This window comes from Micromys minutus (genome assembly GCF_963924665.1).
Source record: "Micromys minutus genome assembly, chromosome: 1".
Classification (NCBI taxonomy): Eukaryota; Metazoa; Chordata; class Mammalia; order Rodentia; family Muridae; genus Micromys; species Micromys minutus.
In genome coordinates, this window is record NC_137969.1 from 87,414,923 (window position 1) to 87,435,133 (window position 20,211).

Genomic DNA, 20,211 nt, shown 5'->3' on the forward strand with positions numbered 1-20,211 from the left:
CAACCCTCAGTTAATGATTTCTTGCCCTCTACTCCTCTTGTGTGTGCTTGTTTCTCTTTGTTCTAGAGCTTTCAGGTGTTCTGTTACATTGCTAGTATGAAATATCACCAATTATTTTTTTTAATGTAGTTACTTAGTGCTCTGAACTACCACTCTTACTAGCACATTCATTGTGTTCCAGAAGCTTGGGTGTGCTGTACATTCATTTTCATTGAATTCTAGGAAGTCTTTAGTTTCTTTCATTATTTATTTCTTGACCCATCAGTCATTCGGTGGAGACTTGTTCGGTTTCCATGAGTTTGTGGGCTTTCTGTTATTTTTGTTGTTGACATGGTCGTCTAATAGGATGCAGGGTGTTATTTCAATTTTCTTGTATCTGTTGAGGTCCATTTTCTTGGAAAAGCTTTTTCTAACCCTTTACTCTGAAGTTATTTATGTTATATAAAGTACTTGCTAAATAACCCCAGAAAGCATGGTATAGCATTTCTGGTTAAGACCAATGGGGCTTATAGTCACACCTGAGTGCACTGTCAGTCACTAGCTATGAATCCTTGGACAAAACACTGACCGTCAAGAAGCTTCATCTTCCTTGCCTATCACATAATAGCTCCTATCTTACTGAACACAGTCCTTCACTTATAATGACTGCCAGAATACATTTTTTCATTAGTTACTGATCTTAAAAGTAATTAACTGTTTTCTTTTCTGTAAGTTATTACGTCTAGTCATTCCTTGTAATCAATCCAAAGGCTCTTGGTTCTAGGATTCTCACAGATACCAAAAATCTTTGGATGTTCAAGTAACCTTACATAGAAAGAGGGTAGTACTTTTTTTTTTTTTTAGAACCTCCTACTTTTCTCATTTGTCTGTAGATTACTTGTGATAATATAATACAATAAAAAGTCTGTGTAAATATTTTAAACTATATAGTTGTACTGTGTCGTTTAGAGGAAATGGCAAGGAAAAAGCCTTTATATATTCATTAGAGTTACAGCTATTTTGAATGGTTTTGACTTGCAGTTTATTGGATGTGTAGATGTGGAGCCTGAAGGTAGAGAGGGAGGGAGGTCTCTCATCTGCTGCTACTGTCTGACAGTGAGGATGAGCTTGATGTAAAGTAGAACTTCCCAACAGTAGTAACTACAGAGCACAAGGGTGCTGTGTCAGGTTGCAGTGCAAAGCTATTAGTATGTGAAGTTGTCAGGATTTGTGGTAAACCTATTTACTAACCAAAATTACTTCAGAAATAGTGAGATGTGTTGTTTTAAGGCTTTGATGCGTATATATAAACAAGCTCGAGTCTTCTGATACAATGGGTTTAGTATTTTCTAGTTTGAGTTTTTACTTAGTATAACTTATTATCAAAATAAAAGTTATTAATTACTTTTAAAACTGTAAGATGATTCATACTGTTTTTTTTTCCCCACCACCAATTAGCATTTCCACAGGTGAAAAGCATAAAGACGTGGGTGTCTATTTGAATACTCCAGAAGACGGCTATGTTCGCACTCAATCTCTGCTCACAAGTCAGGAGAACAACAGGTACCTCTGCACACCCTGAATTGAAAATGTTTGCATCAACTCAGATTTTAAAATGGGCTAAAGAGATGACTTAGAGGTTAAGATAGCTGGCTGCTTTTCTAGAGGTCCTGACTTCAGTTCCCAGCAGCCATATGGTGGCACATAACCATCTATAATGAGATCTAGTGCCCTCTTCTGTCCTGCGACATACATGCAGGCAGAATGCTATATACACAATAAATAAATTCATCTTAAAAAACAAAACAACAACAACAAAAAACCCAAAACAGATTTAAAAAACAGAAACAATTCAAACAGAATACTGCACACAGAAGTTGGAAAGTACTTCTCAAGCTGGAAAGTTTAGTTTGTTTCCTGGGTTATTGCTATTTTCTTTTATTTTGTGAATACTGTGCTAAGATATACTATGACCCTTTGGGGGACAATAGGGTTTGCTTTTTCCTATGAAAGACAAGTACCTGCTCTCTTGGGGTATACACACACACACACACACACACACACACACACACACACACACACACACACTGATGTGGAAATCTCTTAAGGGTCCTTAGTGGCTCTCTACCTCTTTGACTCTTTCCCTCTCCCTCTCTCCATTTTACAAGGCAGCATTTCATTGTGTAGCCCTGGCTGTCCTGCAATTTACCATGGAGACCAGGCAGGCCTTAGACTCAGAGACTCACCTATTTCTGCCTCCCAAGTGCAGGGATTAAAGGCATGCTCCAATGCCACATAGGTTCGCTCTCTGTCTTCCACTGCAGCTGTATCCACCCCTGACTCATCAGTCACTTTCCCTGTGCAATCTCACCACAAATCCTTATATGGTAACTGTTGGCCAAAGGTTTGGGGTTGACAGGGAACTGATACTACACTGAATGCATTGTGATGATTTAACTGAATATTGTGAGTCACTGAACTATAAACCAAGTAACAATTTCAAGGATCCAACTCCAATCGCCAAATGTAGCTGACCACTTGTGACCATTCTAATTACACATCCTCACCCAGTCATGTTGCCAGTGGCTGCTTTCTCACCCTAGCAGGAAGGGATTAGTGAAGCAGGCCCAGAAGCAACATGACCCACCAAGCCCTAGGTACTTACACATTTGCCCTATTTCTAAGCAGTTTTGATTAGCAAATAAGATTACTCCAATTTTGATAGTTTTATATACCAATAGCTTTGTACTGTGATCTGACACAGCATTATTGTGTCAGATTTGATCTCAAGTAATGTTGACAAATTCCACTTTATATCAAAGACTTATCAGTGACAACAAAAACTGGGTAGTTCCCTTATGCCCCGACTTTCTACCCTGTTTCCTTGTCTTATTCAATAGGTGTCCTAAACATTGCTCAGTTCTATTGCTTGCTCAGAACTATTTCTTTACCTAATTTCAGCCCTTGGGCCTCTAGCAAATTCACAGCTCTATATTTCTGTATCACACAGAGCTATTCATTTGCTCACTGGATTCCCAGGAGTCCTAACATACCCTGTCCTTAGGATCTTGAGACATTCTCAGAAATAATAGCATAGCCAGTGCAGATCTGTCATTTTCAGTTATATAAGGAGTTTGAGGTCAGCCTGGGTTACCTGAGATCCTATATAAACAAACACACTCCCAACACATTCACAAACACTAGAAATAATTGCAGCTCATGCTCCAAAAAGGAATGAACAGTTCTAATAAGCAGAGGCAAAAGCATCACATTGTTTAATAAAATTCTTCTATGTCTCTCTTTCTGATAGTAATATGCATTACTTGAAACTTGGCATTTTCTGCCAATACATAAGTATAAAAATCTTTAACTCAACAATGGAGAGTAGAAAAGGGCCTCAGGGGAAAAATAGTAGACACAGGAAAGGCATTTTATAGTCAATAGAGATGTAAATACAGGCAACTCAATTGTTTTCTAACAAACCTACAGTTTATTTTTTATATTTGTTATAATCTCAATTGGGAGCTTCTCCCCCGCTTTGATCATCCAGGTTCCAGAGAAAAGACACAACCTTTATGTTTATGAGGGGCCTTTAAAGCACCGGAACTGGGCAGACATCTACCCTTTAAGCTATTAGTTTCTACTTCTCTATCAATAACCCTGGGTTTTAATTTGCCATGTTTCATCTGGGCCACTCTTAACTCCAACTGGCTATGTTTTCATGACTCACCTACTCCATGTTGTCTTCTCTCTCTGCCTTCACATCCCAAGCCCAGAAACTACAAACATTCCCTCTGCCCCCAGCTTTTCTTCTGCCCAACTATATAAGCTGTAGGCATCTTTATTCAACCAAAAATTTAAAACTTCTGAGCAAGATCACATATCATTACTTTGTATACATGAGATTCATCTCTGGGGCATCCAGGCCTTGGGGGCCAGTATTTAGCATTATAGTACATAGCAAAAGACCAAACCTCAACAGCAGTTAATATTTTCTTTTCTTCTGCAATGAAAGTGAATTTGCAAAGCTTTCTATTAATTATCTAGTTTCTAGTTACTTTTTTCCTTTTCTCTTGAAGCATAGTTTTTTTTTTTTTTTAATACTAAAGAACATGGAATACTCATTTTTTAAAAAAAATTCAGACAAAATAACATAGAACACAATGCTTTGGGGGATTTTTTAAAAAGATCTGCATTCAAGGTTCTTAGGTATAGAGTTTGTTTCCTTTACTATTGGGATTGTTGATGAGAAAATTGTGCAGAACAAGTTTCAAGCTAACCATGTAATTATATTGTAGAGAGAGAATAACAGACTGGGAGCTGGGTTTGTTTTTACAGGAAATTATTTTTTAGACATTCTATAAAAGTGCTTACAATGTCATTTATTTAGATTCATATATGTAAGATTACCCACCTAAAACACTTCTTCATTTTTCTTTTTGCTGAGGTACCAGTAGCCCAGCACGGAGTACACTCACTCAAGAAGCCTCCTAAATAGCTGCAGTGCAAAATGATGTCTCTCTCTCTGAAACTCAAAACACTTCCTGTCTACATCACTTTTAAAATAAACTGTTTTCTTTTAAGATCTAGATGTGTGGTCCATACATACAGTTTCAGCACTTTAGAGGCTGACAGAGAAGGAATGCCACAAATTCAGTGTCACTCAGGACATTTAACCTGTCTCACAAATAAATAAATAAATAAATAAATAAATAAATAAATAAATAAATAAAGTAGTATGAACTCATTCTTTAAAACAGTAAACATATAGACTACTTTATAGATGCAATGGCTGACTCCTGTAATCCTAATACTTACTCTGGAGAACTCTCAAGCAAGAGGATCATCTTCATTCTCAAAAGAAAAATCAAAATCATTTCATAAAGAGATCATCAAGGTCAGTCTTGACTACAGTTTTCCAAAGCATCAGGGTAAATTATTTTTGGCAACACTTTGTAGACAAGGGGTTAGAACCTATAGTAAGCACAAGACTTCTATGCCCAGGCTAAATGTCAAAGCAAAGAAGAGATAAGGTTGAGGCATATGGCGAAGGAGGGAATGTTTGTAGGAACTGCAGGTAGTGGGGTGAGGCTGGCCAGTTGAGGGGGGGGCGTGGATATAATGGAGACCAAACAAGTAGGGAATAACATCTGGAGGCCAGGTAGGCTCTCAGCGCTTTGTCCGCTGGTTGAAGCGTAGTTTTCATGCTAGAAAGGAAAGGTTCCAGCCTTGTCAGATATAACTTCTGGTACGCTGTACTGAATCTGCCACCCTTGCTTATTCTTCATGGTAGTAACAGGAGAAGAACATACTTTTTCGGCTGACTCTTCCTTAGAGGACTGATGGTGAGGAGTCACTGTTTACACCTATGCCACAAGTGCATTTCTAAAAAGTCTCAGAGAAATGCTTTGCATATTGTGGGGAAATTCGTATTTTCCTGAACTGTTGTTTACTAATTAACAAAAGGAAAAAGTATAAAGTGTATCATTAATCTTTTCTTTCTAGTCCACTTCTTCCTTTATATCGTACCTTCTTGATCCCTGGAGGGGAAAAAAAAAAACACAACAAAGGGTAACAAACACTTTTGATAAATCTGCATTTATATGTAATACCACCATCCTGATTATGTAAGAGTCTGAAAATCAGTGAAAGAAGACCCCAGACTCAGATAGCATGCAAAGACAAATTGTTTATTCTGCAGAATCAACCAGCTTGCAGGGGTAAGCCATTATTCCAAATGGCAACCCTAGACAAAGGCATGCTGGCCTTATAGGGAACCAGGGGAACTCTTGAAGGATTAGGTAATCTCTAATGTGATTGGCAGGGGCCAAAGTGGCGACATTAGTATAACTTTGACTGGCTGCTGTGTTACTTCTTCTATATTTAGCCTTAGGTAATCTAAAGTTTCATTGTTAGGTGCTGGGGAGGTCAAAGGGATTGGCTGCTAATTAGCTTGTTTCAGGTGGTCTTTGGTCTGCATTCCTATGTCATGAAGTTTAACCACAGGATGAGACAGGGCTCTCCAACACTGACGCCTGTCTGGAGTTAAGATATTTTCCCATTCTTCTAGTTATCTCCAGGCTATTCTTTGGGAAACGGTTTTATGACCTTATTCCTGGAATTTATGGTCTGTTCCGGGAGCTGGTGACCTATGGCCTAGTTACTGGGACTGGTGGCTGTCTTTTTAAAATTATGCTTGGTCCTAAAATGGAGACAAATGGGGTTTATGTTGTCTTTTCAGTTATTAACATATGAATTCTTCATAGTTTAGGTATTCACAATGCTGTCATCTCAATGAAAATATCCTGCTATTTTAAATGCCCCATCTTGACAAAACAAATAACAAAAACTGCAGTGTTATGGCTATCTAGAATTACCTGTTAGTTTAGTTATTTCAACGGAGTAAGATCTGAGATTCAAGTCTTTGTCGTCACTTCATAGAAATACAAAAGATTTTGTTTGGGGAATGAAACTTCTGTCTGCTTGGTGGTCGCTCCCTTGGACTTTTACCTTATGTTGAAATCATATATCATCTAGTTAGAGTGGACAGAAAACTAGATAACTTGAAGGGAAATATAGTCTAAGAGTTAAGCTTTATAAGTCTTTCTTTCTTATTTTAAAGTGTTTGTAATATGCTCATTAGCCATTACAATTATGCAATGTGTTTCAGAGAAGATTTTCAGTATGTGGCCGAGAGACTGTTCTACAAGAACAGTTCTTCGATTTTACAAAAATTTTGGTAAAGAATGTGTCTGCTTTTTACCATTGTCCAAATAGTCTGCCTGAGGCTAAAGTAAAGACATTTAGATTAATTGCTTTGACAAAGGAAGTCTCAAAACTACCTGGTGTGTGGTTACTAAAGTTTACTCTTATGAAGAACCTTTTGATGAAGCACAGCAAACTTCAAAAGGGAAAGTACAAAATGTGTAGTAATAAAGGGGCACCAGGAAGTGAAATGGAGCTGAATCCTATGTTCCAAGAAGATGTACAGATTAAGGAAGTGGTGGCTTTGGGGCGAGATCCCACCCAGCTAAGCTTAGGTCCAGACATGGTGGTAATACACCTTTAATCCAAGGAAACAGAGGCAAGCAGATCTCTGAGTTCAAGACCTGCCTGGTATAGAGCAAGTTTCAAGTAGAAAAAAACTTGGTCCAGGTATGGTGATACAAACATTTGATTCCAGCATTCAGGAGACAGAGCAGTGCAGCTCTGTGTAAGGTCAGGCTATCAAGCAAGTTTCAGAAAAGCCAAGCATAGGCCATGAAAGAGCTGAAAAACAGCAAGCATCAGAATTCAGCCATGTGGCTCTGGCTTTAGAGTCAAAAATAGAAGGGACTACTGGGACAATTGATGCTGGTTGGCTAGAGCTAAAAAATAAATGATGATTAAGAAGAGACCAGCATCACTGAAGTGAAATCTTGGAAGTGTTTTGTGAGAGCACAGAAAACTATGTTTCAGAGATAGCCAAAGTTGTACCCTGTGCTGCAGCTGCACTTGTAGTGTGTAAGAATCAACCAGGTAGTATTGGTTTTGAATGTATGAAGGGGTCATGGAGAACAGCTGAGGCTTAGCACTGTGAGAGGCTAGGGAAGGCCCAGTACTGAAGGGGTCATGCAAAGAAGTTGAGGCTTGGCACCATGAAGAGAGCCTATGAGAGGCTGTTGATGAAGCCTACTTGTAACAGAAAAGTCCAGCATATTGGAGGTGTCAGTAGCATGGGATGACACCAAAAACAGCAGCAGCAATGGATTGGAGTCAACTAGAACCTAGAGTGCTACAGAGGGCAGAGCTGGAGAAGTGACACAAGCCCTTTGGAGGAGCCCAGAAGATCATGTGTGGATCCCAGACACTGGAACAAGAAGCTGTAACATTGAAGTTGCCTTGGAGACTCCAAGATGTTTGAGATGGCAGAGCCGAAGGATATCTGCGAGGAAAGCTGCTTACTATAAGTAGAACCAGCCCAGGAGACAGAAATTTGTTGCAGCCAACAAAGATGAAAAAGGAAGTTGGAGATCTGAAGACCTCTTTGACATCAGACATGGAGATGCAGAGTTTAGAGTTTGCCTAGCTGTCTTACTGTCTTGCTTCAGGGACTATGATTAAGTGATTGAATGAATCTCAGAAGAGACTTTGAATTTTAACATTGTTGAGACTGCTATAGATTATGGGGAAGTTGGACTAAATGTATTTTTTATTATGCTATGGCTAGATATGCTCCCCCCCATAGACCCATATTTTAACAAGCCAGGGAATGGAATGTGGTGGTTTTAATATGCTTAGCCTAAGGAGTGGCACTGTTTGGAGGTGTGGCCTTGTTGGAGTAGGTGTGTCACTATGAGCTTGGGCTTTAAGACAAGACCCTCATCCTAGCTGCCTGGAAGTCAGCCTTCTCTGTTTGTCTTCAGAACAAGATTTTAAACTTTCAGCTCTTCCTGCACAATGCCTGCCTGGGTACTGCCATGCTCCTGCCTTGATGACAATGGGCTAAACCTCTGAACCTGTAAGCCAGCTCCAATTAAATGGCTTTTTTATAAGCATGCCTTGGTCATGGTGTCTTTTCACAGCAGAAAAACCCTGAGATAGACCTTGCCTCTAAAGATGAAGTGGGGGAGTAATTGAACAAGATTTCTGGGGCTGGAGAGATAATTAAGAGCACTTGTATTTTTGCATAGGACCTAAGGTTCAGTTCTTGACACCCACCTGGTGGCTCAGCTCACAGTCATCTGTAACTCCAGTTCCAAGGAATCTAACACCCTCATCTGTTTTCTGAGGGCACCTCATACACATGGTATACAGACATATTCAGGCAAATATTTATAGAATAAAAATAAAGACTTTTTAAACTGAAGATTCCCAATATCAATCACAGGCTTCAAAGGTGCATGAATCGACATAAACACAAAGATGTATGCACATATGAAGAAAAAATTAAAACAAGTGTTTCTGTATTTTTAACTATTATGTGTGTGTGTATTTAACTGTGTGTGTGGGGGGGTATTTTGAGCTATACTCATGATCTCAATAAATGTCAATCTTTCTGGATATTGGACAAAAGGTTTGCCCATAATTTTTCTTGTTTCTGTGTTTTAATAGCTTCTTTAAAGGTGTGTTATATAATAATTGGTTTGACACTGTCCTGGTTAGTTTTCTATCAATTTGACACAAGATAGAGAGGAGGGAGCCTCAATTGAGAAAATGCCTCAATAAGATTGGGTCGTGGGCACACCTGTAGGGCATTTTCATAATTAGAGATTGATGTGGGGGTTGGGGTTAGCTATTTTGGAAGCTACCAGGTGGTACTGGGATCTGTAGGAAAGCAGGCTGAGCAAGCTATGAGGAACAAGCCAATAAGCAGTGTTCCTTCATGGTCTCTGCATCAGCTGCTGCCTCCAGGTTCCTGCACTGCTTGAGTTCCTGTCCTGACTTCCCTTGATAATAACCTGTCATGTGGAAGCACAAGCCAAATGAACCCTTCCCTCCCCATCTTGCTTTTTGATCATGGTATTTTGTCATGGTAATAGAAATTCTCAGACAGGCACCATAAGGATGAACTAGATATCAACTTGATTTTAAATAGGGGAAGAAAAAGAACTATGCAATCCCTAACCCCCACCCCTATCACACACAAAAATGGAACCTTAACACAAAGTGATATTAGAGAATTCTTGAAAGTCTGTAATATATTTACTTTTTACATTGCCTCTTGCATATGCATGAGGAGTTGCATTCAGATCCCTAGAACCTACGTGGCAGCATGCAGGCAGACATGATACAGTAGAAAGAGCTAGGAGTTCCATATCTGAATCCACAGGCAACAGACAGAAAACTGGTTTGAGCTTCTGAGACCTCAAGGCCCACCCCCTTAGTGACACACTTCCTCCAACAAAGTCACACCTAGTCCAACAGAGCCACACTTCCTAATAGTCCCACTTCCTATGGACCAAGTCTGTGGGGGTCATTCCTATTCATTTTTGTATAGCTCCATTCCTTTTGAGCTATACAAAAAGCACCTAACAGCTGGTTTCTCTGGCACTTAATAAATGCCCCTCCACCCCACTGTCCTATCACCCTTTAAAAAGCTTACAGAAAGTCCAATTTTGGTTCACACACACCAACCCTATCTCCTCACCCCCGCTTCTCTTTGACAGTTTAACAAGATATTTCCCATGAACTGGAAAAAGCACCTAATTTGGATCCACTCCTTCATCCAAAGGTTTGACTCTAGACTCTAGTCATTTGTCAGGATCCTGAGATGGTCACTGTCAACACTGTCACTGAAAGCATTCTGAAGTAGGGCTGAAACATAATAGCTCCACTTCAGGAGTGGGCTTGCAGTGCATGCCACAGAGGAGTGTTCTGTGCAATCATTTACAACAGCCATGTGTGTGGGGAGGGTGGGGTGACTTTAGAAGCAGAGAACCCAGTGGGAAAACTTGAGATTTGAGGATTGTGAGATAAGGTTGTAAGAGAATTCAAATGAGGAAACTATAAGTACTTGCCCTAATCAGATGTGACTAGTGCCAAATACAAGTCCGAGGCAGCCTCCTGATAAACCACAGCTGTGCTTTAGGTCTCTGCTTTTAGGTTCCCGTGCTTTATTCAAGTTCGGAGCAATGATGACAGGGCCAACAGGGTTTTCCACCCTTCCGAATAAAGTGGTCTTGTATTTGTGAGCCAAGGTCCGCTCCCGCTATTAAGCACGCTATAGAGCGATGATGGAGGAATACTGAACAGCAGCAGTAGGAAGACAACCCTGGGAGGAGCATAACCCTGGCAAGGGAGGAGCTCTGCGCAACTGAAGACACAGCCTGTGCCACCCAAGCTGAGAAGTGCAGCAAAGCTGCAGGGGACTTGGGAGTAACGCAGCTACATATGGGAGGAGTTAAAGGTTGGTAAGGGAGAAGCACAGCGAGGCGGGACAAGGAAAACAGAAGCCTAAGATTCCCGGCAGGAGCTCAGCTCCGTGGACCAGCCCCTTGAACTGAGGCCCCGCCTTACTACCAGCCAATTGGCCTAGCTGTCACTACCTTGCGTCACTAGCCGGCCAGGAGCGGCCTGGCCACGCCCACCTGTTGTGTCGCTCAGCACACTGTTCACCTAGCTCAGAACTTGCTCTCTGGCTTCCTGGTGCCCAGTTTCACTTTCAGTTTGGTGACATGCCGGCGGCGCCTCTCATGCCAGATTCAACGTATCCCCGTCGTAGAAGAAAGAGCTACATTTTTTTCTGGTGCTCCCTGGGCGTCTATGCTGAGGTCCTTTGTTTCTGTGGTCTAGTTTATCTGGTAGGATCAGGAGAGAGGCTGTGTCTAAGAGAAGCTAGGAGGACCTGGTAGAGTTCTTCTAGGGTTGCGCAAATGTGTGTTTTGCTATGGTTGTGGAGATCATGCAGTCTCCAGCCCCAAAGTACACACTTGCTTATTAGGCAGCTCTTAAGGGGTGGGCAGCCTGAGTGGAGAGAGGGGTAGATGTTCACCTGGAGTGGGTTAGCAGCTCTGGGTTTAAAAGGGAGGAAAAGTCACGCTTGGCCTGTTATATCTTAAGTCGTGTGGCTGGAGGAAGTATGGGCTTGGTTTACAAGTGGCTATATTGTTTGGCTTTACAATTTTATTAGATTTTTTTTCACATACAGTGTGTTTAATCATATTCTTCATACCCCTACTCCCTGCTTGGAATTATTGTCCATTCCTAGTCAATATAGACAGTATCTGATCCTCTTACCAAATGGCTCTGAGATCTTGTTTATCTTCCTGATAAAAAGCTCAGGGAACCCCAGGTGTGACCTCCCTGGGCATGTGCCCCCCCTGGGCATGTGCCCCAGGCTCATCCTTGGTCTAGGCGTTAAAGTGCCTGTGCAGGTGATCTGGGAGCTCAGCCTTCCCCTGGCAGATCGTATAGAGCATCTTATCTTGGGCTTGTTAGTCATCTATGTATCTTCTTTTGAGAAATAGCTATTCAAGTCCTTGGCCTTTTTAATTTTAGCATGCTGTTGTTTAGTGTTAAGAGTAATTTTTATATTCTAAAAATAGCTAATCAAATATGCAATTTACAAATATTTCCTCTCATTCTGTGCATTGCTTTCTTACTCTGCTAGTGTCCTTTACTGCACAAAAATTTTCATTTTGATGAAATTCAATTAATCTGTGTTGCTCTTCCTGTTGCCTATGCTCTGTGTGACACTCAAGATACCAGTCAGACCTAAAATCATGAAGTGTTTGCCCATATTTCTTCTAAAAGTTTTATAGTTTCAGACATTATCCTTAATAATTTGATCGATCTGTTTTTTTTTTTTTATTTTAAAGCTCTAGCCTCTTTCTTTTAGCTGAAAATATGTAATTTCCCAACATCAATTGGTGATGAGACTACCTTTCCTCCATGCATCCTTGTTCAAAATCCCCTTAAATGGATGCGTGTTCACTTTTAAATTCTATTCCATCCCATAGGTCTGTCAGGCCTATCTTTATCTCAACACCATGCTGTTTTAATAATATATCTTAGTACATTTTAAAACCAAGAAGTATGAATTCTCTCAACTTTTTGTTTTTCAGACTTTATATTAATTTAGAATAGAATTTTTTTCTACCTCTGCAGAAAAGAAACTATCATCACAATATTCATGGGTTTACATTGGCTCTGTAAACTGCTTTGAGTACTAAATAATTTTATAAGTATTAAGTATTAAATAAGTAAATTTTTTTTTTTTTGCCTAGCAATCATGGGATATTTTTGATGTTGTTGTTGTTATGACAGAACACTATGAGAAACAATTTAAAAGGAAAAAAAGATATCTTTTTACTGTTTCAGAGGTTCTGCCAATACCACTGTTGTCGGCCTAAGGTGAGGCAGAACATAGAGGTGGGAGGAGTCTGCTCATCTTTCAACAGCTCGAGATTGGAGATAAACAGACCTGGTATAGCCTTCAGAGGAATGCCTACATCCTCCAGCAGGGCCCACCTTCCAGTTGCTACCATTAAGTTATATATCTAGCAATGGATTTTATTAATTTAACCAGAGTCCACAAAATGCCACCACTTTTCAATGATTGGGTCGATCAGTTGAGTACCAAGTCTTCAGCACAGGACTTCTTTGGGGATGCTTTGTATGCAAACCGCAAAGGTTTGTAGATTTCTTTTTATAAGTCTTTGCTGATGCCTTGGGATTATTTTTAGACTTTACCTTTTTCAAAGTAGTCATTGTTCTTTGTGTGCTGGTTTTGCATTCTACAACTTTGTTGAACCCATCAGTCTTATGGAAGACTGTCTACACAGAAGCACATGTCACGGACGGAGCTGTAGGAAAGCAGCAGTACAGTAATAGGCTGCCATGGTCAGGCCTGAACTCAGCTCCAACAGCACAAGATCATGTCATTTTCACACTTGTGTTTTTATGCATTCCTTTCTAACTTGTAATCATTTTCTTCGTTTTTCTTACCTAATTGTTCTGGACAGATTTCAATACCATATTGACTATAAGTTGCAAACACAGGTTCCCAATTTTGTTCCTGATTTTAGAGAGAAAAAAATAAGTTTTCAGTTTTTTATTGCTGATGAAATTAACTGTGGGCTATTCTTAGATGAGATTTATTTTGTTGAGAAAGTTTTCTCCCATTACAGGTTAATAACTAAAGTATTTATTGAGTCCACTCAGTATCTCTAATTTTAATTAGAATCTCATGAAATTTACAGACTAATTTTGAGAGTATGCTAAAAAGGAACTGTGTCTACCACTATATGACATCACTATAGGGAATATTACTGGGCAGGAAGAAAGCTAATAATGAAAACATGAAACTGTAGGATTTTCTGATGCTACTCAGAATAAGAAATATTAATGAAATATTTAAGGAAAATGAAAGTTTAGTAGTTTTTATACATGGGTGAAAATAAACAGGAATTGCAAGGATTTTGACTTTTCTTTCTTTTTTATTTTATTTAACTCGTTTTTCTTTCTTTCTTTTCTTTTTCTAGGATATCCTAATCCTCGTAGAGGAATATTTGAGAATTAGGTAAATTTCAATTATTTACACCCCTGAAATATGACACCTCAACAGTTTACATGGAAATATCATACATTTCAGTTACTAGCAGTTAAAGAAACAGCACATCTTGTCAGCAGTGATAGTTGACATTTAGGATTACTAACTTTGGGCTGACACCATGACAAATGTAAGTCCTACCATGTAGGTAAGTACAGTTTCATAGAAAGGTCTTAATAATAGGAAAGTTAGTAGGCTGGTGTTAAAGCACATAAAACACAACTTGTCTTCCATGTAATTTTCTTCCTATTAATGTCTGATATACACAGACACTATAAGTTGGGTTAATGTTTGTTTTCTGTGAAAGATTGGTTTAACATAACTTATATAGACTTCAGTTTATACAAAATACATTATACAATACATTAAACAGAATCAAGTATAGTTACAACAGTAAACATTCAATGAAATTTAACAACTTCATAGGAAACAAAAATCTAGATTAGTAACGATTACTCTTCTTGGATCAATTCACTGAAGAATATTTTATTCAGTTAGCCCACAAACTGTGGCATTACAAAAGAGAATGTTTAATTGCTCAAAGGCATAGTCAATACATACTTTATGTACTTAGGTAAAAATACTAGTATCCTACCATATGATACAGTATAGACAACAGGGAAAACTGAAACTGTTTTATTAACATCAGAGTCCTCAAGCTGAATCTCAAGAAGAGTTCCTTCCTCTTCCCCAATAATGACTTCCATGTACAGTTCATTTGATATTTCAGCATAACCTAAATTTTGGAAATAATTACTTGTTTACAATCTTAAGTATTTAATAAATGGTCAAAATTCAAAAAAAATTACTTTTGGCTTATGTTTTTATACAATTGTGTCTCCATACACATGGAAAATTACATCTGAAAAAACCCATGCTAAATTGAATATTCTGATTTGAATATTTGGAGATTATGGGAGATGGTAACATGGTCAGAGTTTGGATTTCACTCATGTGATCCTGGCTCTGTAGGAACAGAGGCTTGCCAATGCTGCCAAAATCTCAGACATAGCCTTATATCATATTGCTAACTCAGGCAAAGGTGAAAATTCAAAGTTCAACACTGGTTTCTGCTGAATATGTATCAGCATCATACCAATGTGAAATGAAAATCATTTGGTCAAACCATCACAGTGCTTTCTTAAACTGTTAAACATGGGATAACTGTAAAGGGCAGAATTCAGACTAACCTTTCATTTTGACAGCAATTTAATAAAAATTATGCAATTTTATGTAGAATCAAATACATTACTAGACATAAATACTTCCAAATCTTAAGATTTTGTAGAACTGAATGTTCTCTGGTAACCAACGGTTAATTTGATATAGCCTGAAAAAGCAGTGTCAATTTAGAGATTGCCTAGATTTGACCTGCAGGCATGGGGAAAGGGTATTGTCTTGATTGCTGACTTATGTAGGAGAGCTCAACCCACTATGAGCCTTTCCCTGGGCAGATGGTTCTACACTGTTTAAGAAAACTAGTTAAAGCTGGGCAGTGGTAGTTCACACCTTTAATCTCACCATTCTGGAGGCAGAGGCTGGTGAATGTCTGTAAATTTGAGGCCAAACCCTAATTCCTGAATCTCTGTAAGTTTGAGGCCAGTCCAGTGTACAGAGCTAGTTCCTAAAAAAAAAAAAAAGAAAGAAAGAAAGAAAAAAGAAAGAAAGCAAACAAAACAACAACAACAAAAAAAAAAACCAAACCAACCCTAAAAAACAAAAGCAAGCTAGCAATAACCTTTCTTCATGGTTTCTGCTGTATTCCCTCAACGGTGAGTTTCCTGGTTAAAGATAATGTACTATGGAATAGCTGACAGGCCTGCTTGACTTCCCTGAGTGAATTATAACCCAGACAAATTCTTTCCTTCCCTATGTTGTTTTTGGATAAAGTATTTTATCTCATCAACAGAAAAAAAAACTAGCACACCCATCAATTATGATTTTAAGTTTTTCTGCATGACTTATCAATATATGCAGACATTTCTTGAACATGTCACATAAATGCTCTGCTACTGAGCTATATCTCCACATCTTGGGTTACACTTTGGAAGGTAGGGGTGGGTGGGATGAGGGTACAGGGAGGAAGACTGGGCTCTGGTAAGATAGAGTATTATTTGTAAAAACTGCAAATAGTATCTGTTTAATTAATTGACTGAAACTTATTTATAACATTGTACGGATCCACTTTTTGGGAAAATGGATTTCTTTACAAAATTATAAGAAACTGTAGAATGCACACTGAACCAAACCAAATACACGAAGATAGTATATTGTGTAATGATTTTCCTCTATTCAGTTTCTTCTAATTGTTCTATAATAACCCTTAATAAATAAACTGATGGAGTAAGAAAAGAAATAATACTGAAAATTGAATTTCACAAATTAGACCCCAAATTTGGGAATGGGCTTTTAAGTATTCTTTGATATAAATGACTTGGGTACATTAATGATTGTGTTCTCTTAAGTGTGGATTATCTGAACTAACTTAGAGACTTCTAAATGTTTGACTTCTTTTTTCCTTAGATATGAATTATTGCTTTGATTGTTATTACTTCAAGTAAGTATCCCAAACTTTTCACTGCTTAAATCTGTTACTGTAAAGCAGCACATTTTTTTTAAATGGATTTTTTTTTGGCTTGTATACTTTTTAAACTTGAAATTAACTAACGTAGAAAAACCTGGTTGTTTATGTATTACCCTTTGTTAACTTACATTATTTCATATTCTATATGTCTGGTTAGAAGTAGCCTGTAAGCAATGTGTGCTTTCTTAAGATGACGTACTATGAATGTTCTTCCTAAGTATGCTTCTGATAATTTTTTAAATTAAGCCAAAGATCTCCTCTTTCTTACTGTGCTCTGTAATTCCAGATAATTGAATTTAGAGAATTAAGAGTCCACATGGAATGGGATCTCAATCTCTAACTCCTTACCACTGAATTATAACTGATTTATTTATTCTGCTTAGAGTTTGAGTCTTGGTGGTCATTCTCGATGGTAATTGCCCCACAAACCACGCAAACATTTATCTCAGTTAGAAAGGGATAATTTACTGAGCATACACCTCAGGGCTAGTCGACCAGGAACTGAACCATGATGCGAGTTAAGATCCTACAGGGTTTTAAAGCCCCAAATCCACAAATATCTGTGCCAAGTTATTTCACCAATCAGGATTTATGGATAGGGTATTTCTTTAGGAACATGCCTTTGTTTTACATTTATCCTGCTCCCATTGGTTGGAGTATTAAACTGTGGCAGGGAACTTGCCTTGTCTAAAATCCATGTCCTAACTTGTCCACCGCGATGGGACTTGTCTAACATTTATGTCTTAATTTGCTAACCAGAATGTCAGTCACCCACATACATGCCTCTTTCTGCTAAGTAGGATGTGTCCCAGGGAGGTCTTGAAAAATAGTTTCTTATATTGAATCAAGTATCTCTCTTATATTGGAGTCTCTCCCATGGGCAGCTTATACCATAAATGCTTATATACAGGTGCAAAAAGTGGTTGGTTTGGGTCCAAGCTTATTGTAAGTAACTATACAAAATGGTTCTACTGACTTCTAATTGGTTTCTAAGGGCACAAACATAATAGATTATACAATCAATCTTGGTGTTAGAAAGTTTCCTAGTAACAGCAGAAACACATGAGAAATTTTTCTTATAACGGCAGGCAAACCAAGTAGCTGTTATAGGCCATAGCATTTTACCTAGTCGACCTTAATAATTCATCTAGGCCTTAACAATTCTCAGAGTTACATGCTATTTATTTTCCTTTTCTTGCAGTTGTTGGAGTTGTTGTGATTGGTCTCATCATGCTCAGGTATCTTGAGTACAGGAAGTGAGGGTAAGTATCCATGCAAATGGTTTGTCCCTTGCCTTGAGCATCCTCCTTTTCAAGAGTGCTGTAGTAGTGTGCCCTCCGGATTGCATTTCTTTGCTAACCATGGTCAGCTATTTTAACATCATTGCAACATAAGGATCAGTATAAAGTTGCTTTTTAAGCAGCTATTATCAGTACAAGAACATTTTCTATGAGATTTAAAAGTTTAAGATGCTTATTGAAACCAGATTATTACGAAGTGTTCCCTATTTTCTAAGTTTAAGAGTGGCCAAATTAAGTTTGAAATATTTCACTGTGATATTTTTACTTTGTAGTCACTGTGATTTTTATAATAAAAAGCTTACATTTGTCTAACTTGGCTAGTAGTAAGAAGCTATGTAGGGGTCTGATTTTTTAAAATTAATTTAGAATTATTTATTAATGTTAACCAGAGTGATTAAGACTATCACCATTTGATTTCTTTCATGTTCTCCTAATTTTTTTGACTACTAACCCATTCATTAATTAGTAACAGAAATATCTGAAAGGCTAAAAAAGTGACTTTATTTTTAAAGTAAATAAATTTATTTTAAAACTAAGTAAATTTAAATGAAAAATCACTAATATATGGATAAATAAATGTCATATAGATAGATAGAGCTTTTTACAGGTGAAGAATATACTTCTATTGTATAGCCCAAACTTGATGATTCATTTAAAAGGAAACATGAAACAAATAATAAAATAATAATCTTTTATCTGTGTTCTACTTCTACAAAGACTAAAACAAGGAGGGATTAAAACAGGAAAAATAAAAAATACGTATACTTCAAAAGAAATGGGGATTTAGAGGAGATGGGGGTGATTAGGGTGGTATGTCCCTAGGTAAAAACAGGGAGTTGAAGTTTAAAAATTAAATGTAGCAAATTTACATATAATGGAAGATTTGGAATAAATCTTAGGACACACAGATTAGATTAGGATTTAGGTAATTTCATTTTTTTCTTGTCACTTTAAAATGTCTCTGAAATCATCTCTAATAAATATAAGACCCATGTTTCCTTTTAAGTTAATCATCAGGTTTGGGCTATATGATAGAAGTATATTCTTGTAAAAAACTCAATCTTTTCATTTATTTATTTTAAAAATAAAGTCACTTTTTTCTAACTAACTTAAATAAAAACATCACATACCTAGATTGTTGGTGTACTTTTTTGTCTACTTTATTGGGTTCTTATATCTACCATCCTTCCAACCCTTATTCCACCCTAATCTCTTTCAACTCCCCAACACTAAATAGGAGAGAAAAAAGGCTAGAGGGGAAAGGGGGCATAGCTCTCTTTAGACTAAGTGATCAAGCCCTGCTGATTAAGGGCTTGAGTTTCTTGGGGTAATCCAATGCCTCAGGAAATATAATTTCTTCTCCTCTTTGCTCACAACTACCTGACAAATTGCAGCAGCCTCCTAAAAGCACCCCACCCACATCAGGGCTCTCAAATTTATACCCTCTCAAAAGTTTTCAGAATTCCAAATATCACAAACTTGAAGAAACTATCAGCAGTTGGCAAAACCATCCCCTGCTAGTGCAGGAGGCAAATCATAATCACCTGCTGTGAAGCATCCTCTTATCCTATACCTGAGATTAAAACAAAAACATATCCACACAAAATTTTTAAAAAATACAAAACCAAAATTTTCAATAGATTGAGGAAGCCACTCAAACACTTGCCCAGACTTGCCCAGTCCAAACTCTATACATTTTAGTAATCTTTTATATGATTAGTAATACTGAAGCAAGAGAGCTTTGCTTAGGTTTTACATATCCTCTGTCAAATTCTTAATCAATTACTCACCACCAAAAGGGGGGGAAGGCCTCTATGACAGAGTTAAAACTGGAAAAATCAAATAAATTTGGAAGTTTTAAAATATTACTTTATCTGCTTTAAATATCAATAATTCCTTTATTTGAATCTCAAATCTTATATTTACAGACCATCTAATAATAACATTTCCAATATCTATTGGTTATGTTTTAAAACCTCTTGTATAAACAATATCAACAAGCAATAAATCAGTCATTTTATTAATTAAAAGGCCTATGTAGAAATAACTTCCAGAGAAAGTAAAACAAAGTAGCTTTTCATTACCCTTTTTTATTGTTGTTTATAACATCATTCCATGAAAATTCAAGATAGATCCCTAAAATATTAGTATTAATAAAATGTTAATATACTATACAGATTGTATATCAGTTAATGGATCTTTTCAATTTAAACAATTATCTGGCCATTGTTCTTACAAATTAAAGGTTCAACAGTTACTTGAAAATCAAAAATAATTTGTTTTGTAATTCTTCTTGCTCATATGTAACACCATAG

The 20,211-nt window shown here is 37.6% G+C and overlaps 1 protein-coding gene and 1 long non-coding RNA gene across 5 annotated transcripts in view; both read left to right on the forward strand.

Moving 5' to 3' along the window:
* The window catches only part of CR1L (complement C3b/C4b receptor 1 like), a 37,873-nt gene extending 33,217 nt beyond the window's left edge, over nt 1-4,656 (forward strand). For 2 of the 4 annotated variants that reach the window (XM_080937242.1, XM_080937245.1), the window contains exons 11-12: nt 1,438-1,542; nt 4,434-4,656. In XM_080937242.1, coding sequence (XP_080793368.1) covers nt 1,438-1,542; nt 4,434-4,473 — 145 coding nt within the window. In that variant the 3' untranslated portion in view covers nt 4,474-4,656. Of the gene's footprint in view, nt 1-1,437; nt 1,543-4,426 lie in introns of all 4 variants that reach the window. The other 2 variants (XM_080937243.1, XM_080937244.1) reach the window with 2 other exon arrangements.
* Nucleotides 4,657-11,130: 6,474 nt separating this feature from the next.
* LOC308436902 overlaps nt 11,131-20,211 on the forward strand; it is a 15,169-nt gene continuing 6,088 nt past the window's right edge. Inside the window, exons 1-4 of the long non-coding RNA XR_013975540.1 lie at nt 11,131-11,231; nt 13,944-13,981; nt 16,535-16,568; nt 17,797-17,857. This is a non-coding gene — a long non-coding RNA (uncharacterized lncRNA). The remainder of the gene's footprint in view (nt 11,232-13,943; nt 13,982-16,534; nt 16,569-17,796; nt 17,858-20,211) is intronic.